A 26,196-nucleotide genomic window follows, 5' to 3' on the forward strand; every position below is an offset into this window, starting at 1 on the left:
GAGAAGCAGGTTCCTTGAAGGGAGCCCGATGTGGGACTCGATCCCGGGACTCCAAGATCACGCCCTGAGCCTAAGGCAAATGCTCAACCACTGAGCCACCCAGGTGCCCCTCCACCACAGCTGTTTTAAACAGTCTGCTTTAAACCTTTCTGGGACATTCATGCTGCAACCATGTATTTTAACCAGGCTTCCAGATTTACCCAACTCTACTTTCTGTGTAAGGCGGATATTTGTCCCTCACTCAGTGATTCCCACGGACAGCCATGATAGCCAAGGCCACCAAGAAGGCCCACCCACAGTGCTGGGCTCACCTTTGGGGGAGATAAGACACATGTCTTCCAGTGTCAAAAGTTTCATGTGTCTAATGGAGAAATATCTTTTACCCTACTGATACGCTTCTCTCTATATACAAATGTCCTCAAGTCAAAACTGCCTTCCTTCCAGATCGCTTTTTCTTTCCAGATCTCTGCCTTCCATTTTCATTCACTGCTAAATAACTCATCTAACAATAATAACAATTAATAGTGACAATTAATAATAATAATAGAATTAACCACACATACACTTCTAAGTCTGTGCCAAGAACTCTTGTAAGTACTTTATTTATATTTAGTCATTTAGTTCCCCTGTGAAGTAAAATTACTATAAATTATAATTTACAGATAAGGAAATAGAGGCACAGATTGGTTCAAAAGGTTCTATGGGGGACACCTGGGTGGCTCAGCAGTTGGGCACCTGCCTTTGGCCCAGGGAGTGATCCTGGAGTCCTGGGATTGAGTCCCACATCAGGCTCCCTGCATGGAGTCTACTTCTTTGCTTCTCTCTCTGCCTCTCTTTCTCTCTGTGTCACTCGTGAATTAAAAAAAAAAGGTTCTAGGGGTTCACAGAAGTAAGTAGCAAGCCCAGGATTTGAGCTCGAGTGACTTGAGTGCATGGCTCATGCTCAACCATCATGCCATGCCACCTCCACTTTAAAGGCATGTTAAATATGTCATTTTAAAAAATTCAAGCAAGTAACTACCATAATTTACTGTGGCTAACAGATAATAGTGACTAATGGCTAATATGGAAAATATGATTTGGCATCTACCCTGCCTGTAAACATACCTGTTAAATAAATAAATGTTTTAGGCCAGTTTTGAAAAACCCAACAGAATTACCTTAATTAAAATGTGTGTCTTTCATGAATAATAAAACAATTTGGGGAAGTTCCCTCCAAACAGGCCCAATTAAGCAAGCCCTTTTCAGTGCTTTGCTTGCAGCTGCAGCTGAAACACATTAAATGTGTCCTGAGGCTGAGGCCCTGCCACGCCTTGGTCCCCTAATGTACACAGCCCCAGCAGCCTTTTGCCACTTCCCAGGCACTGTCCATGGTGCTTAGAGGTAGGCTGCCCTGTGCTACAGTGAAGGCCCCATTCCCGTTATTATGTCACCTACTGGATCATAGAAAATGCTCTTCATTAACTTAAAATCCTTTAGTTCAATCACTGATATTAAAAATATAAAGATATGCCCTTTTAATAAGGCACAGGTATTTTGCTCCGTGTCCAGCCTCACAGTTACTGAATATGGATTGAGAATGAGCACCTGTAGCCAGTTATGGAGGAGGGAGAAACGGGAGATCCATTGCTTTTGAATTCCATGTTTCCCTGGGAGCAAGTCTTATTCCTGGCAACCTAATGACAGCTTTCATCTTCAAACTGTAAGTAGGATTTTCAGAGAGGTCAATATTTTTAATAGTACCCTTTGGTAAAAACAGGTTCATCGACTCTGGGCCCAGAGCATCAAGAGTTCTTTCTTATATTCAGGTTTCCTAAAGATCAGAACTTTGAAAGAACAGTCAAGTCTTCAGATTCAGCTCTACATGGCTTGACCATTTTTGCAGGCATCAGATAAAGAAGATTTTTCCAGAACCTTGAATTATACGATGGAGGTTTATCAGCATTCCACTTCAGAACTCTGTGAGATTTCAAAAGCTTTAGTGATTGGGGGAAGAACGTGAAGTCACTGACAGGTGTAAATTCAATTAAGATGATTTTAATTTTCCTTTCTACCAGTGCTTCGTGGAGTCCACTTTCAAGTTCATACCTGACTTCATTAGACATGTAGCTTTTACTTAGGACAATGATTAGTCTTCGACTTTTTTCTATCAATGAGTGGATTTCATCAACAACAGCTGAAAATGCAAGATTTAGCATAGTAATTAAGGAGAACAAAAAGGGCAGATGGGAAACGAAAATCATTTTGCATGGTCTAATTTTGTATTATTTAACTTTACTTCACTAATAAGTTTTTCAAGACAAACCACTTATTCTCAATTTTGTATACCTATTAGAAATAACCATCTAGGTAACAGTAATATTGAACACTTGGCACTTACTCTGTGCCACACTCTTCTAAATGTTTTATTTTATATCAGTCAACTCATTAAAGCATCACAATAAGCCTTTGAAGAAAGTATTGTTATCACCACCATTTTACAGATAAGGAAGCTGAAGTACAGAGTCGTTAAGTAACTCAGCCAGAGTCACACCGCTAGTATAAGGCAGAATCAGAATCAGAACCCAGGTGGTCTGCTTCTGGAGAACCTGTTCTAATCGTGATGTTACCTTGCCTCTCCAAAGGCAGGGAGGAGCACACTGAAATCATAATTATATATATATATATATATATAATATATATTTATATATCCCATTATTCCAGACCAGAAGCCGACAAACTTTCTGTAAAGGGCCAGATAGTGAATATTTCAGACCCTGCGGGTCACCCTACTCATCTCTCAACCTTTCCCCAAAGGGGAAAAGGAAGCCCAGTAAAAGGGCCAACCCCAGAGATGCCACTCTCAGAAGCAATGTAGTTAGTTTGTTTTCTCACTATTGATTATACCGATTTAGCTGGTTATCTCTGGTTTAGAGAATCATGTTCATTCCTTTGCTTTTAAACAAACCAGGATTGCCTTTTGTAAGGCTAAACTATTCATCTTTTAAAAAGAAAATCTCTCCACTAGTTTTCTATCTGGTATTCCCTTTCTTACCTCCTCCAGGCACTACATCCCTTTCAAATATGCATAATTTATACCCAAAGTGTTTCTCCAACACCTCGGGCAAGATCTTCACAGCGAAGGTGTACTCCTCTCCATTCTCAGGTCCACATTCTCTTAGGTAAGACACAAAAGCGTCGTACGTTTTCCCATCTAGGATAAATAAGTTTTAATCTTTTAAATATTACAGTGTAAATAAAAGTTTAAGTACAAATTTGAATGAAAGTCACGAAAAATGGAAGTGGAACCATTGAAAAGGAAAAATTAAATAGAGCCTCCTCTTGCCCAAACTCATCAAATTATACTCATTAAATATGTGGAGTTCCTTGTATTTCGATTAGAGTTCAATGAAGCATTCAAAAAAGAACACAGAAAATATTTTTGCTAGAAGACCAATGAAAAATAGAACAAGAATATTTAAACTAGGTAATTCATAGGGTCCATCAAGTATTTTTTGGCTCTGATTCTTTTTAGGCATTATTCTTTATCTCTGATTTTTTTCAAATTATCAAAACCAAGAAATAAATACAATTATTATTAAAGACAAACAAAAAATAGTATGTGCAAATGTCAAATGCTAATCAAGCAACCAATTAGCAAAGTGTTTTCTAAGCATGGACTGTAAGACTCTCACTGTTTGACACCATAGAGTGATGGTGAGAAATAAAAGACATAGGATCCAGGAAGTAAAGGAATTTAAGGGCAATAAAAGGCCAAGGAGCCCAAATATGTCCTTGTTCCAGGAGTAGAAAACAAATCTCACCTTGGCTTTCTCGTATCACCTAATTCTACCAGCATCCCAATATGTCTACCCTCAAAATGACCCCTAGGAAATACAAAGACAGAAACAAGGCTGACATTTAGATCTTTCATCCATTTTGAGTTTATCTTTGTGTATGTTGAAAGAGAGTGGTCTAATTTCATTCTTCTGCATGTGCTGAGTGAAATAAGTCAATTGGAGAAGGACAAACATTATATGTTCTCATTCATTTGGAGAATATAAATAATAGTGAAAGGGAATAGAAGGGAAGGGAGAAGAAATGGGTAGGAAATATCAGAAAGGGAGACAGAACATAAAGACTCCTAACTCTGGGAAACGAACTAGGGGTGGTGGAAGGGGAGGAGGGTGGGGGGTGGGGGTGAATGGGTGACGGGCACTGAGGGGGGCACTTGACGGGATGAGCACTGGATGTTATTCTGTATGTTGGCAAATTGAACACCAATAAAAGGTAAATTTATTATTAGAAAAAAGAAACAAAGCTGAGCATTTACACTGGTGAGCAGGAAGAAACAAGAGAGGTGATTTAAACACTACACTACAGCAACACATGCTGTGACATTAAAAATACTATATGGCCCATGATGCCAATATGAAAACTTCTGGTCTGTTGAAAGGTTTTCATTGGTAATAACACCTGCTCCTCTTTAATTCCTGATAATGAAGGAGTATTCAGGAGGCTAATGGGACAAAGTCAAGACCAAAGTGTTACCTAAATAACAAAAACCATTGTACTTACTGGGTAACCACAAAATTATATATACCTCTCTCTTCTACCTTCATCCAATCTATCTGAGAAGACAAAGCAGCCAAATACAACGACCTGGAAACATTTACAAATAACACATGAGCAGATGCAAGGCAGTGTAGCACAATAAGCAAAACAAACAGAATCAATGTGGTTATAGAGGAAGGAGTGATCTCCAGGGGCACACTTTCTGAGAAAAGGAAATTCTGAGTCAGGTCCTAAATGATACAATGGATGCTACCTGAGATTGGTAGAGGAAGAAGGGAAAGCGGGAGGGGAATGGTCTATCCCTGTCTTGTGATAATTGGTTAGATGGTACAGGGGTTGGATTTATGCTTGTATTATTGTATTACTGAGATTATGAATTTGCTGCTGAGTTGAAAGCTAAATATTATTGGATCCTTTATCAAAACCTAATAGGACAAAACCATTTTAGGGCCATTTTCCTTGTGGTGCCCCATCACGTATGGTCCACAATTCAGCCCAGTATTTTTAGTGCTGTCCAGCATCACAAAACACTTTCCATTTCGGGTAAATCTTAAATTCTACCTACAACATTGAGGTTCAGCACTTCAAGTCAGAACCTATCGTTGAGTGAAGACAACTGCTTGGCAGATTGCGTGCATATAAAAGAAAGGACATTTTAGTAAAAACTAGAGAATTAACATGCATATCGAAGGTAGGAAAAGTTGGTAAAAAAAAAAAAATAGAGCCAGTTCCTAGTTTAATCAGTAAGTGGGTCCCCCAAGTACTTCTGCTAGATTGCTGTGAAATACAGTATTTAATAGTGTCAGAGCTTGTGCCTCCATTAGTAGCCATTATGTGAGTAATTAGATCAGACATCAAGATGTAAGAAATAAATAAATACACTTTTTGAAAAGGTACATTTTTTGGAGTCATGATGTTATACTAATTGTTAAAAACCAGTAAGACAATTCAGTCAAATTTGTGTTGTGATATATAAGTAATAGAGTTTTCCTCTTACCATGAAAAATGGAAAAAATGGTTTTTCAACTACTGATTAACTTTCAAATGCCTAATTTCAAACAATTTTCCTCCTGGTTTAACAAATCTTGTAATTTATATTAAAATTTATTTTAAACCCAGGTAATTGAAGAGTTTGCTGGCTTTGATAACTGACAAAGTGAAGTATTCAAGATAAGGTATTTGAAAGCTAATAATAATTATTTTGGGTCCTGTATAAACAAAACCCTCATGTGAATGGCTATTTGGGACTCTAAGGCTAGTGCTTCTCAAACTGTGTTTGGTGAATGACCGTGTTTTCATTTAATTTGACTGGTTTGGGTTGATTGGTTTCTTTCATTTCCAATCCTTCATACGCCAATACTGAAAACATTCTTGGATATTGCAGCAATATCAAATTGCTACAAAATTTTTAATTTTTGTACTTATATCTCTCTTTCTGCCTTTTTCACAAATGATCTCTGTCATGGGTCACATTTTAAGTGGAGCTGATGGAGATCACATCTATAAATGTTTCTATGCACACCACACTGGGAGGTAGAAAGTGTGAACTGAACAAATTATCTGTGAGTTGGGTCAAACACCACAGAGAGGAAAAAAAAAACCTTAGTTGAAGATCAGAAAGAGAGATATTAGTGAATGCCCATTTTGAGATATGGCACTGCAAGTAGAGACCTGTTCAACAGGTACCAAAAATAAACCTCTCAGCTGGTTGTAGCATTTCTCTCCATCTCCAAAACTGCATATACATGCAGGCTCAAAGCTGAATTAATTAGCTCTGTTAATTTTATATTATTAACTAAAAGCTGTAAATGTGAATAATGAATCTAGAAAAATCTCACAGGAACAACATGAGACTTTTTTCATAACTTGAAGCTAGGAGGGTATTTCTACTTGTGACCACAAATCTAGAAACCATAAAAGGATAAACTTGAGTTCATTAAAAAAAATCTCCCATAATGTTAAAAAAAAGTATACCTAAAACTACTAACACTGTGTCAATTATACTTTAAGAATAATAAAAAAAGTCTTCCACATATCACACTACTATAAACAAAGTCAAAAAACAAATTACAATCTGGAAACAATATTTTTATCTCTATTATAGACAAAAGGTCAACCTCCTTAAAATATAAATAGTTCCTAAAAATAAACAAGAAAAAAAGCCAACAACGCAATAGAAAAATGGCAAAGGATATGAATGAGTACTTTGAGAAAGTAAATGCAAATGAGCCTTAAACAGATGAAAAATTACTCACACTCTTGCATAGTAAGTGCAATGTAAATAAACTGAGATATAACTTTACCTATCAGATTGGCACGTAGCCAAAAGGTTGTGGGTAAGGCCATGTGAAAAAAGTTACCCCCATTCTTTAAAGATGGTAGTAGTATAGTAGTATGGAAGGCAAATTGGCAATGTCTGTCAAATTAACAACTGTATCCGCTCTTTAATAATGACAGCAATTCCAACTTAGGGGCTTTTTCCTTTAGTTATATTGTACACAGATGAAACGATGACTCTACAAAACTATCCGTCATACCACTTCCATAATAACAAAAGGTTGTGAAAAACACAAAAGGTGATCAAGTAAGCAGTGATACATCTGCAGAAATAAAACACTGTACAACTCTAACAAATAAGGGACTTTATGAACTCATAGAGAAGTGCATCCAAGGCATAGCGAAGCAAAGTTCAGGAGAGTGTACATAATATGCCAAAACTTGTTTTATTTTATTTGTATTTTTTTTAAAAGATTTTCTTTATTTGAGAGAGACAGATAGAGAAAGCAACAGAGAGCACAAGTGAGGAAGAGAGGGAGAATCAGGCTCCCCACTAAGGCTTGTGGGGTTTGACCCCAGGACCTTGGGATCATGACCTGAGCAGATGGCAGATGCTTAATCAACTGAGCCACTCAGGCACCCCCAAGATTTATTTCTAAAATGAGAGTGAAATTTGATCCTATGTTCATATATTTTGGATATACTATCAATAACAGACTGACAATATCAATCAATATCAGGCTGACAGGGAAATTTTCTACTGTATCATTTCTTAGACTTTTTGCTTTTTGAACTATGTGAGTCACACACACACACAAGTGCAATGGATTAGACTGATATTTCTAATTCAGTAATTTTCTTTTTTTTTATTAAAGTATACTTGACATAATTCAGTAATGGGCCTCGATACTTCTTTAAAGAAGTATCAAGTATCAAGAGATCAAGTATCAAGTATCAAGAGAACTTCTTTAAAGCACCTTTAGAAATAGAGAAACTGAGACACAGAATCACCGAGTAGAAACAGCCATAGATAAAAACACAGATCTAGGAAGCTAGAACCCAGATCATACGGCTTCTAGTACAGGGTTCTTGCAAACACATGATGCAGCCTCCTTTGACAGGTTAAAACAACGCAATTCCATTTATATGAAGTTTACTGAATGTGCATATTGCATAAGATGCCCAGATTGTGTGTGAATAATGACAACCTCTCACAGGGCATTTAGGAGAACATGACATACATGTATAAAACAATTAAAGAAAAAGAACAATTAAAGAACAACTTTTGGCAACATATAAGTATGCACACAAAAAAAGATGATACTAGACAACGTTCACAATGATACGTTCAAATCAATTTTTCCTATGGAAACCTCTACCCCACACTAAGACAACAATATAATCAAAACGAAATGAAGATTAATGTTTCTTTATTTGGTTTCTTAATGAAGCCATGAGATAAGAAATCCCAGCATTCCAATATTCGTTACCTGTCAATGTTTCATCTTTTCCCATGCAATGTCTATAAAATAGGGCCAAGTCAACTCTATAAATGACACCTATAATCACTAGGCACACAACTCCCACTGAGATCAAAACAGCTATGATCATTCCTCTGGTGAAGACGTAGCCTGATATATCAGCCATATCTTCTAGAAAGAAAAAGAAAAATGGGAATAATAAATGAAAGACAGTTTACCAGTGTCTTCCACCACCGCAGCCCAGCTGTCAGTTTTTACACTGAACACTCATCTAGTTGTCTACCCTACATATCCCTCCCCTTAGTCTACACTCCTGCTTTTAGTCTGGAATACTGCTCTTTCTACCTCAATTTTTAAAGAATAAAAGTGTGTACAAGGATATTCAGAGACCTGAACTGAAAGCTTGTTATATGGCCTATCTCTACTTGAGGAAGGCAAGTCTCTAGGAGGATAAGATACTAGAGTGAAATGCAGAGGGACCCAAACCTAATCTCAGCTCATACATTGAGAACATAAATGGACCTGTGTAGTCTTGAAAGAGAAAGATCGTTAGGCTCCCCGCCTGGCTCCGTCACGCAGTTTGTGTCCCAGGGAAAGTCACTGATGCCCTTAACTCTCATGTCTTCATCCATAATATGAAGCCACTTCTGAGTAGCTCTTGGACCAATGGCCCTGGGTTGTACTGTATTGGTGGAGGATGGAGAGGGATGACTCTGGAATGCTCCATCAGGTAGGCAGTGAAAAACTTTAGGAGTCCACTGATGTGAGCCATCAGCTGTCTACCTGCCAGGTCCAGGGACTGGCCCAAGGAAGGGAGGCCTCGGTTCATCTTTGTTGAGTGAATGACTGCACCCAAGGGCCCCCTGTGCCCTGGGACCAGCTAAGGTAGGCTGGAGGTGGCAGGACACCCAGTGTCATTGGCCTCATCCTCCATGGAGCTGCAAGCTTGCCTCCCATCATTGTGAATGTGCCAGACCTGCCCTGTCTGCCTCCCCCACGACACTCAGCCACACATCTCTGTCTCCCGGTTTCTACCTAGGTCTGCGGTATGACTGAGCGGGAAGGAACAGAGTTTGTGTTTTCATTCTCTACATGGAATCAACACGCAGCGAACTCCAACTGAGCCCCAATGAGCCCGAAGGCCTGTGACACAAAGTGGACCACTTCACCTCCCAGAGCTTGTTTCCTGGGGTGTGAAAGGAGGGAGTGGTGATCTTGGAGGGGTCTCCAGCTGCAACATTCTAAGCTTCCACAAGCTTATCAAAATAAAACTTTCACATACCTTTTTTCAGCAAGACAAAGTGGATGGTGTCTGTGCCTCCCTCGCTGGCCACAGAGCAATTATATGAAAAAAGTAGATTTTTTTCATTAATATTCTCAATTCTCAATATTCTTGATGCATACAATTTGCCTTCCAGGGTCCTGTAAAAGAGGAAATAATTCATCAATAGGCTTTGGTTATTGCCAGCAACATTGCCCACGAGAGAGGAATTCACATGTGCAAATACTCAAAAGCAGTGGATCTGTTTGCTCCATGGAACCTTCCCTTTCTGATGGGCGCTCAGAGCGTGGGCCACCACAAACCTCTGCTCCTCCAGGGAGCATTAGTGCAAACACAAACAGCCCTCCTCAGGCCACCTGGGGAACTGCCCAGAATGAAAATGCTGGAAGGTAATAATGCTGAGTTAAAAACACAAGAAAACATTCTCTCAATGATTTGTCCCTATTTCTCTTCTCCTAATTACTTAGTGTTCCTCCTAACGGAGGTCTTCACCAATAGTGACAAGGCTGCAAATGGTTCGGCATGGATACAGACTTTTATGAGGCTTATCCATGCAATCCTAAAGATTGCTTTTATTTTATTCAGCATTGAAAATAAACTTAAGAATGACACTATTCGGGACTCCTGGGTGGCTCAGTTGGTTGGGCGTCTGACTCTCGATTTTGGCTCAAGTCATGATCTCAGGGTCCTGGGACTGAGCCCCGCATTGGGCTCTGAGCTCAGTGTGGAGTCTGCTCGAGATCCTCTCCTTCCCCCTCTGCCCCACCCCCTGCTCACATGCTCTCCCTCTCTCTAAAATAAAAACATAAATGTTTAAAAAAAAGGAAAAAGAATCTTTAAAAAAAAAAGGCATACTATTCTCAGACATACCCACAGGCACATGAGAAATACCAGTTAAGCTGCTCAGAGAGTATCAGAAAATAACTTAGATGACCAGTAGCAGCAAGCTGTCTTTTTCCTAAAAGATTCAAGTTGCTCTGTCGTTGATGCCAGGCAACTACTCATGACATCTGCTTCCCTGCCAGGGACAACTTTGAAAGCACTCCGCAGGTGGGGTCACTCACCTGCCACACCCCCAGCAGCAGGTGTCTCTAGAACTTGGGACACAGCACCCACCACAGCCTCGAACGGTCTCAAATACATTTCAGAACATAATTCGGTACAGAAGTCACCAATCCAGAAATATCAACTATCTGACTTCAGGGAAAGACCCCAAAGTAAGGCACCAAAGGCCAGTGAGAAGCCAAAACAGACAACAGAAAAAGCGCCTGCACCTAACTCTAAAGAAAGACCACCCTGATCTCCTAGCTGAACTGAAGCTCTATTTCAAAGTTTGGTGAGTTGGTCTTCTATCCCTCCAAAGATTAGCAATAGGTCACTAGAAGCAGGACCTGCAGAGCTCCAGTGAAGGTCTGATGCTGAGGAGGACAGCCACACAGTTCCCCTGGACCAACATTCACATGTCTGCTACAGGCCAAGGTGACAGACCCCCACCACACACACTGTTAGGAGCTTGTGGGGCAACTGTAAGCAAGAATGGAGAGCTGCTAGCATGATGACAAAGAAGGTTTTGAAGTGTAAAAAGCAGGGATCAAAACCCTCAAATGTGCAGCCAAAGTGACAGACACCCTGGGATCACTACTCACTAAACCTGAGTGTATCAGTACATTACTAATTAAGGGAATCTCCCAGAGTCATTTAAAAACACTTCACTGACCACAGGCATAGCATGTTTTGTTTTATTGTGTTACTGGAAGAACATAGGCTGTGCAAGTATTTTTTTTTTTGCTATGCAAGTATTAATACACATGTGATTTGAAACTTCCTGCACTAAAGTTGCCTCCTCGATATTTATATCTGACCAATGCTCTTTTTCTTTTTTCTTTTTTTACCTGTTCTTATGGTGTTTCTGATTTCCATTAATGGACTCTTGACAGCAAAATGCGGCCATAATAACTATGTTCTATGTCAATCTGCCAACAATGAATGTCACAGGGTAGGTGACGGGCCCATTAGTGCTTCCTTGAAAACTTACAACTGACAAGCTTTGGAGACTCTTCCATACTTGATAAAATACCTTCATGCTTACTTTTAAGAAAGATAATCATTGCAATAAACATTCTAAAAAGAAGCTACAGACTACCTCTAAAGCACAGGAGGCAAAATCTATGTCAGTGGATCTCATGCCTATCAAAGAATTCCCCACACATATAAAACTGTCTTCAAATGACTATTTCCTTCTTTGGGATTTTCTGTATTTCTCAACTTTCCGATGATGAATTTTTTTTGAACAATCGGAAAAAAAAAAAGAAGGTATGTGTGTGAAAGTAAAGTACAGGATGTGGATCTGGAGAGGTAGCAGTAGATGGCCTGCGGGGGGGGGGGGGGGACCCAGGGCCATGCAGGGAAAGATACCCTGCAATCTACAGACTCCCTCATGATCTTGCAGTGATGTGTGGGCGTCACAGCAAGGCATGCCTCCTGCACACAAGGTGTGCAAATTAACCTACACAAACCCCAGTCTCCTGACCTGGTCTTTTCTCTGGCACATTACTAAAAATAATTTTTAAATTTTCAAAATCCAAAAAACTGTGGCCTAGCTAATCTTTTTTTAAGATGTGTAAATAAAATCCCCATCCCCGTCAGAACCTGACTGATCAAACGCTCCTTTTGTAAGGTGATGAGGAAAATCCTCACTGACCTTCTTTTTCTAGTTTAGATCTCGGCAAAAGACTTCTGCATAATTCATCAACTTAGAGCATGGTAATTATAATTATAAAATATGTAAATTATAATTAAAATTTAAACATCCAGTCAGCCTTTCAGGACTCTGGTGTTTTGGGGGGGGGGGGGTTGTTGTTGCTCTTTTGCAAATGCACTACTAGGTATCTATCCAAAGGATGCAGACATACTGATTCCAAAGCGTACATGCACTCCAAAGTTCATAGCAGCAATGTCCACAATAGCCAAACTATGGAAAGAGCACAGATGCCCAGGAACTCTAGTGTTTTCTATATCATGTATCTACAATACAATGTGATTTGTATATATCGTGATATATAACACATCAGATATACATACCTAATTCTTGTTATGTCCTCTTCATGTACGTTAGGTTCCTTCCCATTTTCCTCCCACACGTTCCAATAAACCGCATCCTTTTCATTCGCCAAAGCAGAGCAGTTGAGTTCTACATCTTTTCCTATGTAAAAGTTGACAGCCAATGTTCTGATATTGGAAACTCAGATTTCCCAAAGGTTTAAAATGAATACAATCAATATGTCTGAACCTAATATATAAAGTGCTACATCCCAGCAATAAAACAGATATGTACCTTGTTTTTAAAATTTTAAAAAAATGTATAAGGCAGAGCCATTAGGTAAGCAATTATAAGTCATCATCAGATTATGAATCGGCTTCTCTTCAAATGTTTACCTTTAAATCAATTATTAAAACTTGGAGTAGCCAGTGGAATTTTTTTCAACATACAGTTTAGTAGGGAGTGTCAGGCCAACACTCCTATGGCAACTTCTAAAAAAACAAAATGGACGAATCACACACAAAAAAATTAAATTAGCAAAAAATTAAAGACCTCAAAGTGCAGGGAAAACAAAGAGAGAGAGCAGAGCTGAAAAAGCAGTCAGGAAAAAGCCCTTCCAATCGGAGCTGAGATAGCCAGCCATCTTATTCCTGGGAGAAATTTGTTTTGGTTTATATGGTGTAGAGGGAATCTCACAGAGAAAAGAGAGCCCAGTGGAAATTCTGACAGCCACATGGCTTGCAGGATTATTGCTGTAGAGGCTGCAAAGGCTGAATGGTTTTGCCTACAGTACTTAAGTACATAAGTACTTCATCGTACTTAGGAGATAAAGTCCCACTTAGAGTAAAAGGTGTGCAACAAACACCTGACTAAAGCCCCTAAGTGCACCCCACACCTCCCCTCACTGCAGCATAACCAAACTGCAAGAAATCACAGAGGAAAGTTTTCAGACTCATGAAAAACTATCTCAGATGAAAGCAAGGGAACTACAGGAACAGATGAAGAGCATAAGAAAACACAAATATTTGAGTAATTATAAAAGAATGTGGGTTATTTAAAGCAATAACAAGGTCAATTTATTGTGAGTTTTAGCACATATGCAGGAGAGAAATACATAAAATAACAGCACAAAGTGAGGTAGGAGGACAAATGAAATGAACTGTCACAAGGTCCTCACCAGCTGTGGAGTGATAAATGTACAGAGACATACATTTCTCTTTTGCAGTAAGACAAAGATACATATTGCAATCTCTAGAACTACCAATGAAGGATACGAGAGGTGTAGCTAAAGGGAAAACCAAGCAGATTAAATAAAGGAAAGAAAAATACTTTATGAACCCAAAAGGAAGGAAGGAATAAGAAAGAATATGTAAGCCCACTAAAAAACGGGCAGTAAGATGAAAGGCTTCACACCACCTCCATCAGTAATTTATTAAATGCAAACAGGCTACGCACTATGCAGACTGGATTTCAAAACAGATCCAAATACATGCTGTTTATGTGAAACACATCTTGTGTATTGGATTCACAAAGAAATGTTAAAAGTAAAAGGAGTTAAAAAAGATAAAGCCTGCCAATCCCAAACAAGAGAAAACTATTATGTCTACTTATTATCGGAGAACTTAGGCACTCAGGAAAGAAGTATGACAGATAAAGAGAAAAATCTTATAATGATAAAGGATCGATTCAATAAGCATCAATTTGTATGTGCCCATAAGAGAACCTCAGCATATATAAAGCAAAGATCGACAGAACTAAAGGATACAGAGATAAATTGACTATCATAGTTGGAGATGTTAACACCTCCTAGTAACAGATAAAGAAAACACATAAAAGACCGGTATTATGCTGAGTGAAATAATTCAATCGGAGAAGGACAAACATTATATGTTCTCATTCATTTGGGGAATATAAATAATAGTGAAAGGGAATAGAAGGGAAGGAAGAAGAAATGGGTAGGAAATATCAGAAAGGGAGACAGAACATAAAGACTCCTAACTCTGGGAAACGAACTAGGGGTGGTGGAAGGTGAGGAGGGCGGGGGGTGGGGGTGAATGGGTGACAGGCACGGAGGGGGCACTTGATGGGATGAGCACTGGATGTTATTCTGCATGTTGGCAAATTGAACACCAATAAAAAATAAATTTATTATTAAAAAAAAAAAAGACCGGCTAAAATATAGATGGGCTGAACAATACCATTGGCTAATTTCACGTCATTGGTCTTTACGGAATGATAAAACCCAAACCTGCAGAACATCCATTTGTGTCAAATGCATTGGAACACTCATCAAGACTCACCACATTCTGGCCTGTAAGCAAGTTACCTACAAATGTCATGAGATTGAACTGATACAGTGTTAAATATTGGACCAGAACGGAACCTAACTGGATGTCAGTAACAACAACAACAAAAAACAACTAGAAAATTCCCCCAAAGACATGGAAATTAAGAAGAACAAATGATCCATAAATGAAAGAACAAATCACAAGAGAAGTTTTTTAATGTTTGAACTGAATAGTAATGAAACTCTGGCATACCCGTATTTTTTAATAAACAGCTCAAGTCGTGATAAGAGGGAACTTTAGAGCTTAAAAATGCATGTGCTACAAGAAAGGATAGCTGACATTAATTCTCCTTGTCTCCATCTTGACAAATGAAAAATGAGGTGCAAATTAAGCACAAAATGAGAAGAAAGAAATAATAAAGCTGAGTTCAGAAATCAATCAAAAGCGGGCAAACTAAAACTACAAATGGCAACATATTCGGGCTATATTGGGTAGGTGGGGTCCCACAAATGACTGTGACAGGCCATGGGCCAAACGTGTGGGCTTAGGAAACACGTACCAAAGCCTTGAACCCCAGCTTTGCCAGTTTTCACTTGTTTAACTTTAGACAAATTACTGAACCGTTCTGGGCTTTGGTCACCTAATCCACAAGATAGGAATAATAGCTCTTGGAGTTGTTTGGGGGATTTAATTTAAGAATATATTGCAATAACCTAGTACAAAACATGGTTTAGCATATGTGAATTTCTAAACTTCCTTTCCTTCTGGAAAGGAATTACTTATATATAACTGGAGGTGTTGATTCATCAAGACCTATCTAGACAAATCTTAAATGTACAATTAAGTCCATTGATTCAAAGCCCATTGATCTATCAATCAAATATTCAGACCACAGAATAAGTCTGAATCCTTCTTCTAGAGAGTCTTTCACAAAATTTTCATATTTAAAAGTTACCATAAAAACTATTAGAAAAAAGCCACAGCAGGGCAACCAAAACCCTATCTAAAAACCACAAGCGGTTCTATGTTTTCAACAGACTTCATTTTCATCAGCCTAAAAATGGCAACATGCAAACAATGACAGGCTTTTCCTCCCTTTGTAATATTCTTAACTAAACCTAACATGTGTGATGCACACACAATATTGATTAATCATGAATCAGATTTAGCCTTGAAAGACTCACTTAACCCCCTTCCATTCTTAAATGCAGAATATATATATATATATATATATATATATATATATATATGTCAAAACATACCTAATTCCACCTTCACATGGTTAAGCTTTGGTCCAAGAAGAACAGGAATTATTTTACTGCGATCTAAAAGTGAAAGAAGAAAAGAAAACTGAGTCAGCATTGCATTGAGCTTCTCTAAGTCAGGTACTTGTGACACACTGACACCCTATAACACAGATTCTGAGAGTCATCCCTTCACATTTACTTCTGCCTTATTGTCATTAAGTAACAGTTGCAGCTGATATTGCATGTTTTGCTTTCTGTCCACTCAGAGCTAATGTAACTGGAGAAAATGCATTGCATTTGGTTTCCCTCAACTCAAATCTGTGGCTTCTGTAACTAAAAACCAGAGGAAGATGCTCATCCAGGCGGACAAGCACACCTGTAGGACGCAAAGTCATGTGGAAGTGCCTTTATTCCTTCTGTCTGCCCCCTCGACTCCTCGAAGATAGATTTATTGGGCACAGGATTTAATTCAAGAATATATTTCGATCACCTGATAATACAAAACAGTACAATACAAAACACCTACAACAAAACTCCATGCGGTAGGCAAGGCACTCGCTCTCAGGTGTCGACCTTTCCCGTGCAGGCACAGAGGGGAACACCCCTTCAGTCTTATGCTCTGAATGCCTCCCTTGCCTCACCTTAGTTCTGGCCCTGCGGGGGTGTCCACATCTGTGGGCTTAGCTCTGCTTTTGTTCCTGAGTGACTTCTGACCCTGACTAGAGGTACATAAACTCTCCGCCTCAGCCTCTTTCTGAATGCTTTCAAACAACCTAGGGCAGCTACTAACTGCAGAACACTTAGAGCATACAGTGAATGTTGAATGTTGTCAAGTTCTTGATAGTCTTACTGTCAGCACTGGCAACTTTCTTTATGATCTAGACTCTCCCTTCTCGTACAGCAGGTGCTTCTGGGGCATTTACAAGTAAGGTACAGAACAGTCATTATAGGTGCTCAGCAAATTCCTGGGGCTTACAGGTGCTCAGCAAACAGTGACTATGCACAAGGAGGGAAGGAGACTGGGGAGCTCTCCTGCAGCACCCTCACCTACCTAAGCCCTCTCAGCAAGTGTGATGCTGCAGAGTGAAGGGTAGAGAACAGAGTGGTGATTGTGTGGGTAAGAGCTAGAAGATGAAACTTGCAAAGTGAAGCCCCCAGCAAGTCAGATTTGGTTCCTCTGGGATTCAGATTCTCTGCGCAAGCCTGGAATTCATATAGGTGGACAGCAGGATTTGGGATGTCTCCCAGAGAAATAAGAACTCTCAGGTCTTGAGAATACTGAGGGACATGAGTGGATTCAAGGACAAAGGGGCAAGAGGTGGTTTTGTGGAAAATTGTTATTGGTTATCTTTCTCTGGATCCATCCTTCTTCCCCCCTCAGGAACGTCAGTGGGAGCCCTGGGAAGAGGTGGTATAAAAGGACACCTTTGAGACAGTATGCCATCTACTAAAACTTGAAGTACATCATTGAAAACCCAGAGACCCTGTCCCCAGCATGTCATCCTGCCCATCTGTCATATTCAACCTTTAAACTTAGCTCAGTCTCCTGGACTCTCCCTGTACCCTTCACACCCCACAGATGAATCCAGTTTCATATACTAGGGTATTCCTGTGTAGCTTATTACTTCTCCTGCCTTATAATCAAGTTCCTCGAGAATAGTTATTACTTCATTTCCTATTTCCCTGATGCTTAGTACAGTTCTTTGAATATAAACACCCTTGACAAATATCTGTTGAGTGAAAGTATAACTAAACAACAAGAAATTCCATAAATTACTCAAACATGAAATAAGAGTGCTGACTCATGGGAGGCTCACCTTCATAAAGGTCATTTACTACCCCTCCCAGAAAAAAATCCTTCCAGTGTGGTGCATGATGCCCAAATGACTTGACCCTTATATTTGACTTAGCGATGTGGTCACAACTCCAAGTAAGTTGCCTCTAGATTCCTGTGCTGCATTACAAAAAAAAATTCCATTTTACAAAGACACATTTGTTTCTTTCTGATTCTAAAATTTCTCTTACCTCCAACTACTGTTACATTGAAGGTTTTGGTGACATTAAATAGTTTTCCATTATGATGAATGAAAAACACACAGGTATAATATCCCTGATCATTAAATTCTGCATTCTTCTGTAAAGCTGGGTTTTTATTGTTCTCTATCTTTTCACAGTTCTGTTTTGTACAAAAAAAATAATAAAGTTAAAATATTTTAAGTAAAAGCAGTACCACATTATATTGATTCAAAAATTTTTAAGATATTTATCAAAAAAGGGAAACAGAATGAAAACTAGCAATTTCTGAGGTGATGTCCCAGTGACTTGGCACCGCATCTAATTTCATATACTCAGGACTACCCATCCTGGGGGTGGGTAGTGGAGGTGGGAGCAGAATTTTTCAGAAACCCAAGTACCTAGCAGAACACCCACCCCCTTGATGTCTTCCACCAGAAGACAATGGACTGATGGACTGATCATAAATGTATCAGGACATTCAAATCCATAGGCACACACAAACGTGTCTCTTCATCACAAATTTCCATATGGGTCACAGGAATGAATAATAGCAAAAAAAGCCACCTTCTTCAATCTAGCCTCCAGTCACCCACAGAAGAGGTTCTAAAGCAATATAAAATCCAGATACAGAAAATGGAAGCTAAATTGCTAACCCTGACTATGTGACATTGTTCCCACAAACACTGAACAAGGAGAATGTACCACTCACAGATTTCTCTTGAAGGTGCTAAAACTGGCAGCAACTGGGGCTAGACCCAGAGGGTACTTAGCATGGTTTGGTGAAGCACTCACATATGTCCCTCACCTCAGTAAATTGTTTCTTTATATGTCAAATTTTTGAACTCAAACTGTTTTTTCCAAGGCACATTAAAATATCAAAGACTTCATTTTTATTTCCAATCAGTTGATTTAGCTTCCTTGCTCTCCTCCCTTCAGGCAATGATCTGTAATTAGGCTGAGAATGCTGAACCCTGCGGTTAACCATAGAGCTGGAAACATCCTTAATAGATCTATTTTCTAAATTTAAGTATCCTCATGTTGAGACTTCTTGAAATCTAGTACACTGAACCTCACAAATTTGTATTACTCTAAAATATTTACACATGACAGGAAATAGAATCAAGTCAACTAGACTGGCTTAGACATTTAGAAAACATTTGGATAAGAGCTTTCCCTGAAAAATCACAAGAGTGGTAAAGCAAAATATGCAAACAAAGGTTTCTAGGAAATCATCTGTAGCTTCAACTTTCTGAAAGGCTTCTGTCAGGATCACTTTCCCATAAATATCTTTAAAATTTGCATAACAGAGTCACATTTTTCAGGTTTGTTCTTCTATAGAAGTAATATAATTTGTATTGTGCATCTGCATGTATGAATACTATGCATGTGTATATATTATATATGTGTATACTGTAAGGTTATATATAATACATATGTGAATGTATATATATATATATATATATATATATATATAATCTCTATAGTATTGTCTAAAAGAGCTCTTATAATTCAAGTAAAAGGTATGCCAGCTGAAGAAAATAGATCATCCACAAAAGAAGTAATACTAAGGTGCAATCGATATATAAAAATGTTCAATTTATTATTAAGAAAAGAAATGGGGAAAAGCTACTAAAAATTACAGAAATTTTGCATGTCAAATTCATAAATGTTCTAACAGTATGACTTCCCAGTGTGTGTGGTGGTGGTTGAAAAGATGGTTTAGAACTAGTGTAGTTCCAGAGAGAGGAGTTTAATAATGTGGAGCAAAAGCCATAAATCTGCTCATAGCCTTTGATACAATAATTCTACTTGTAGGGATATGATTGAAGAATAAAATCATGCATACACCCTAAGACTTATGGGAATGATATTTATTTTAGCCTTATAAATAATAGTGGAAACAAGGAAACTAACAAATACCCCAAACCAGAGGATTAGTTAGACACAAGTGTAATACACAATGGAAGCCCACGTTTGTAAGAGTGTTTAAAGATGTAGGGGAATAATCACAATATAATTTTTAGTGGATAGAGGAAAACTACAAGCCATTAAAAATACCATTTTTTATTTTTAAGAAGTTTAAATACCACTTTTTAAAAGCAAATGTTTACACACACACACACAAACCCCAAAGTCTCTGGCTGGTGGAATTCTGAGTGAGCTCTACTATCTTCATTGCTCATTTTTGCATCTTCCATTTTTATAAAAGGAATTGTGTGATTAGGGAAAAAGTATATATAATAGAATTTAATTTTTTAAATATATATGGCAGAAGAAAATGAAAATCCTTAGGCTAGCATTCCTAAAAATTAATTTATCAAAAGTGAAGGAAAATAAAGGGGGGGGCAAGGAAGAGGAAGCTGTTATCTTTTATTGAACATTTAATTTGGAGCAGGAACTCATTTCAGCCTCCCTGCCAGGGCACTTTGCTTAGACAGGCCAGCTGAGCTGTGGGTGGGGGGGGGGGGGGGCTCATGCAGCTTGCATATGACAAGACAAAAATACTCCTCCGCCAGCAGATCCTCATTTTGGATTTTTGTCTTTTTTTCCTCAAGTCTTAAGTTAAAGTATTTCTTAAAGATTCATTTACTTATTTTTGAGAAAGAAAGAGGGGAGGGGCAGAGGGAGAGAGAGAATCTGAAGCCAACTCCCTGCTGTGCTCAGAGCCCGACACGGGGCTCAATCCCAGGACCCTGGGATCACGGTCTAAGCTGAAATCAAGAGTCAGACACTTAACCAACTGAGCCACTCAGGTGCCCCTTAAAATATTTTAAAAGCATTACCTTATACAGTGATGTTCTATTGGACAGTTTTTGATAGTATGTATGTTCACAGTTTATATGCAAAGATTTTTGAACTTCCACAATTTTACTAATTAGTTGTTTTTCAGCAAAACAGCTGTATTTACTTCTTGCAATGACATTTAATTTCCATTCACGGGTATCATTTCTATGAAATAAAGATTTAAAGATATTTTATAATTAGTACAGACTTTGCAAATACCACCTTTTAGTAACCAATCCAGTGAAAATCTTTCCTTATTTGTCTATAAATAAGAGACTCATTCACTGATGCCCAGACCCTGCTCTGCCCCATTTTGGTTCAGTTGCAGCAAGTATTTAACAATTGTCATGGGACAATGGTAAGGGACAGTGAAAGAGAAAAACCTGAGCAGTTCTACGTGCGCGCGCACATGCACACGCACACACACACACACACACACACACACACACACACAAAACCTACTGCTGACCATATATTATGGGTGTCTGGACAGAAATGTTTAAAACTTCAATGATCTTTGGAGATAGACAAGTTCAAAGATTCTTAACCCAGGATGGGACAGCAGCAGCAGGTTTTTGAAGTCCACAAACTCCTGAACTTGTTTTCTGGAAGTCTGTATATATGCATTGGGTTTTTATATTTCTCTGAGCAGTTTCTTCCAATCCTCTTCTCTTCTATTACTGTTGAGTAAAGCCAACTGTGGAGTGGCTGCATAGCTCTATTAGCACTTTATGTGCCTTACTGAGCTAACATTAGTTTGAATAGATCTTGATGTTGTTCCTTCCGATTAGAAATTAGTAGTCTGCAAGAGGAAACAACTTTAACACAGTTTTTAAAAAGGAATTTCTAAGCAAGGAAATGTTTGCAACCTGATGTTTGTTTAAACAGCACATGCAATATATGGATCCATATACTAAATACAACAGCCATGTGTTAGGTTGTCCTTTGTGTCTGACACATTTGTACCCACCCACTCCAGGCTCTTGCAGTCCCCCTCCAGGTCTACAGTGTGGAAGGAAGACTAGCATTTACTGAGCTCCAGGAATTGCACGTGTGTGTGCAATGGGGATGGCGATTTCTCTAATGTGAGGTAATTAAGATAATCGTCACATAAAGCTAAGTACCTCGCCCAAATTCCCACAGGGTCAGCAGCAGGGTCAGGATGCAAACCACATCAGTTTGGAACTAAAGGCAGTACTGTATTGCCCAATACTATGCTTTCAGGGTCAATGTGAGTCTGGCCCCTCCCTCGGGGGTGTATTCATACAAGACTGGTCAGGGCTGGGCAGGAAGTGGTGGGTGCCTTGACAAGCTGTCCTAAAGATGAAAGGTAGGTAAGTCTATGGCCGTGGAACATAATACAGCTACCGGCCCTTTGGAAAGGATTCAGAATCCCATTGGCATCATCCTCTTCTCATGTGTATCTAATGTTTTCCCGACTTCAGCCCCTCTGGGCTGGACAGAGATATATTTCTAGATCCTTCTGTCCTGTCACTTACGAGAAAGAGAGCACATGCATATTTCCATCCTATCAGGCCATACTGTTGTCTACATCTGCAATCCCCAGTTCCTAACACTCGGTGAGCACCGTAGCAGAATGCCTCTGTGTCCCTGCCACCGCACTGGGAATGCTCAAGTGGGCACTGTCCTTGCTCAAGGAGCTGGAAGGCCAGTGTGAAGCTGAGGCAACTGACCCAAAGCTGTGACCGTGCCTCCTCTCCTACAAGGCCATCCATTCCTGGTTACACAAGCCACTCCTGCCACACAAGAAGGGATTTGAAAAGCTCTAGCTCATTCTTGGGAGACCCCTTACCAAGTCAATCCTGCTGCTTGTCAAGCTGGTACATGATCCTGAGAGTTCTGCATGCACTTTTCTCTCTATCTCCATGCCCTCCCCTCCCATCTATCATAGAAACCCCCTCTCTCCTGCATCTCCTCCCTTCTTGGTGGATTTCCTCCTTAAATTTGATCTGACTTCAGGATTCAAGCATGTCTCCAGAGGCCTTTGATTATTAGCAGAGGAGTCCTGAAAAATGAAAGGATTATTGTTCTAATGGAGGGATTCCAGGAGTGGAGTCTGGTCTTCAATGGATTTCACATGAAATTACAGAGGCTCACTCACCTAAATCTGTGCACACATGCACACATGCACACATGTACACACACACACACGCACTCCTCTGAGGGAAACAGGATACCTTCACCAGTGCACCGAATTTGAAAAAAAAAATCCCCATCTTTAGCACCCCTAGGTGTCCAAAACAACCTGTATAGGTTCCCATTGATTTTTCTTTTTTATCTTTTAAAAGATTTTATTTACTTATTTGAGAGAGAGTGAACAAGAGAAATAGCATGAGCAGAGGAAGGAGCAGAGGGAGAGGAAGAAGCAGACACCCCACTGAGCAGGGAGGATTATGATCTGAGCCAAAGGCAGACACTTCACTAACTGAGCCACCCAGGCACTGTACTCCCACCCCCTAATACCCCACCCATTAATTTTCAAAACCACCTCAAGGCCGCTTCTCATTCCATCACTTTAGTCTCGTGTTATTCGTTATTCATCAGCCTCCAAGACCCTTCAAAGTTCATCACCATAGCCACTGAGCCACCTTGTTTCTCCTGCCCTCTGGGCTCCTCTTCCTGATTCTCCACACCTCTCTGACAGCCTGTCTCTATTTGATGCTTCCACTTTTCATTCCTAATCCAGGCTGTGTTCTCCACCTTCCATAACAGGGCAACAGTTAATGCCTTAGACATTAGACAGTCCCTTAGACAGTCCCTACCTGTCTCCAAGTAACATTTTTGGATAGCTGGCTCTTCCCCTCAGTGTGGTCTTCCTGCCCCGTCCAGGGTTCTTTCTTTTTCTTTCTTTCTCTTTCTTTCTTTCTTTCTCTCTTTCTTTTTCTTTTTAAAGATCGTATTTTTTTATTCATGAGAGACACAGGAAGAGGCAGAGATACAGGCAGAGGGAGAAGCAGGCTCCCCCGGGGAACTCAATGTGGGACTCAATTCCAGGACCCGAGGATCATGACCTGAGCCAAAGGTAGATGCTCAACCACTGAGCCACCTAGGCACCCCTGCTTTCTTCATTTAAATTGTGCCCTTATTCAATCCAGATTGCGGAGATTTTTTTTTTACCCCATTGGTGAGTATTCATTCTACATTAGTGTGGAAAGACCTAGCTGTGACCTATTTCTAGAATTATCTCTCTTAAATGAACACATAAAATTCACTGGTCAAAACAAACAATGAAAGAGTTCTTGAATTTCTTTCTGACTCCTAGGAGTTCCTATGTATAAAAACTAACCAAAATGACCTCATTTTGTGCAAAACCACAGGAGTGATAACAAGGTTTCACTGCACTATCTCCCTCTGCTTTCAATAGCACTATTGATAATGATCAGGACCCACCCCAGAAATCTACTACATCTGATAGCACACCACCATCACTCACTCACCTGGCCCTGAGCTATCTTCCACAGGTCAGCCAGTTTCAGATCTCTATAAAAATACACACATACTCATATATATATGCAAGTACTACACAATGCCACAAATGTGCCAGATCAACACCATGCCATCAAGCCTAATAAGCCATTACATAGAACATCGCCTGTCCCAGTTACTCCTTCCCAGCTTACCAAATAAAGTATAAAGAGAACTTAGTTCAGTGACAATCACTGAAACATTCAGTTAGTTTCTCTCATTTCATAGAACTTATGACTCTTGATTATGAGTGTCTTGGCAGAGGCTATAGGGGTATGTCCTGGGAAGGCGGTGCAAAGCTCTTTCTGTGTTCCCCTCTCTTGCTGGCCCTGGCTGTAGGTCTGTGACTGGCTTGCACCCTTCACTCACACTACCCCCTGATACTCTACAAACCCTGGAAAACTGGACTAGGATGTGTCAGTACCAATTCTGACCTCTCTCCCCAGTCTGAGGATACCACCCAGGGAAGCTGAGGTTGCCCCCCTTCACCACACCCTGAAGGCTTCACTATGGAGCCTTCACCTATTCCATTTGACCAGCAACTCTATACAATGGGAGCAGCTGAATTGTAAAATGACTTTCATTTGGTACCCACTTATCTTTGGGAAGGATCCCCTAAAAGAAATTAAGGTAATCCTTTGTTAAGATCACTAAGAAGATAAACACAAGGGCAACTATTTAATTTAATTTGTCAATGATGAAGGCTTTATGCATGTTGGAGGAAGGGTAGGGGAGAGTAAATACATGGATTATCCTTTCAGATTGTTGTATATCTGATTTGCTGAACTCATTCCAAGAGTGCTATGAAAAATACTAACACAAGAGAAGCTATACTCACCCCATTTGGAAAAAGTAAGATCCACTGTCCTCCAACTCAGCTGGCCAAAACTCCAAAATATAATCGTGCAGAATAATTCTGGGTGAATTGCTTGAATTTAGCTCAATGAGCCCATGTGATCCACTGCTCTTGTACCATTTTATGGTGGTTGCGTCATTCTTGTGCTCAGATGCTGATGGGCAATATTTCAGATAGAAAGGTTCCCCTCTGACCGCAGTGATGTTAAAACGTGAAGTACAAGTTTCTTCATAAAATTAGCAGAGTAAAATAAAAAAAAAAACAGAATGACAAATGTAAACTTTTTCTTTCCTAATGCATTAGGTGAATAAGCCAGCTTGGTAAGAAAGTCCTGAGCAATCTCAGTGTCCCAATCTTGTGAGTTCTCTTATTTCAGGGTCAATACTTTTTGCAACATGAGGACACTCTCAGGACATAAATGAAGACAAAATTTCCAACAGCTTTTCCCAAACAGACAGTACCAAAACTTAACCTACCATAGCTAGAAGACAGAGAAATGTAGTGAAATCTTTTCAAAGAAAATATTATACATTACAACTTCCTCCTAAGGAAGGCCACAGACGTCACTGTGGTGCCACACCTACCCCAAAACATCTCTAGCTGGGGTAATCTCCGTGGAAATGAAAACAAGAAATCTAGAGGCCTCAGGGTTCCTCATCTGTCTCACCGGAAGTGTCACTTCTCCTGCTCTCAGTCAGTTCACCTGACCATTCCCTGGGCAGGCAGGGGGTTGGTTAAGGTACTCCCATGTAGCTTAGAGTGTGTGTGAGTTCATCATCTCTCTGGGTTACCATGTGGATCATCAAGAATTGATTAATACAATATCACTCCAAACCTGGGTATCTGTTCCTTCCCTCCTTGAGCGCTCTTGCAGGCTCGCTCTCT

General features: G+C 39.6%; 1 protein-coding gene across 1 annotated transcript in view; it reads right to left on the reverse strand.

The window, feature by feature from the left end:
- Positions 1 to 941: 941 nt before the first annotated feature.
- IL18R1 (interleukin 18 receptor 1) overlaps positions 942 to 26,196 on the reverse strand; it is a 34,364-nt gene continuing 9,109 nt past the window's right edge. The window contains exons 2-10 of the mRNA XM_055329437.1: positions 25,294 to 25,537; positions 20,969 to 21,134; positions 18,195 to 18,345; positions 16,185 to 16,247; positions 12,676 to 12,796; positions 9,595 to 9,734; positions 8,322 to 8,480; positions 3,035 to 3,193; positions 942 to 2,176 (exon numbers count right to left, since the gene is read on the reverse strand). Coding sequence (XP_055185412.1) covers positions 1,821 to 2,176; positions 3,035 to 3,193; positions 8,322 to 8,480; positions 9,595 to 9,734; positions 12,676 to 12,796; positions 16,185 to 16,247; positions 18,195 to 18,345; positions 20,969 to 21,134; positions 25,294 to 25,537 — 1,559 coding nt within the window. The 3' untranslated portion in view covers positions 942 to 1,820. The remainder of the gene's footprint in view (positions 2,177 to 3,034; positions 3,194 to 8,321; positions 8,481 to 9,594; positions 9,735 to 12,675; positions 12,797 to 16,184; positions 16,248 to 18,194; positions 18,346 to 20,968; positions 21,135 to 25,293; positions 25,538 to 26,196) is intronic.

Source organism: Nyctereutes procyonoides, unplaced genomic scaffold, assembly GCF_905146905.1.
Source record: "Nyctereutes procyonoides isolate TBG_1078 unplaced genomic scaffold, NYPRO_anot_genome, whole genome shotgun sequence".
NCBI lineage: Eukaryota > Metazoa > Chordata > Mammalia > Carnivora > Canidae > Nyctereutes > Nyctereutes procyonoides.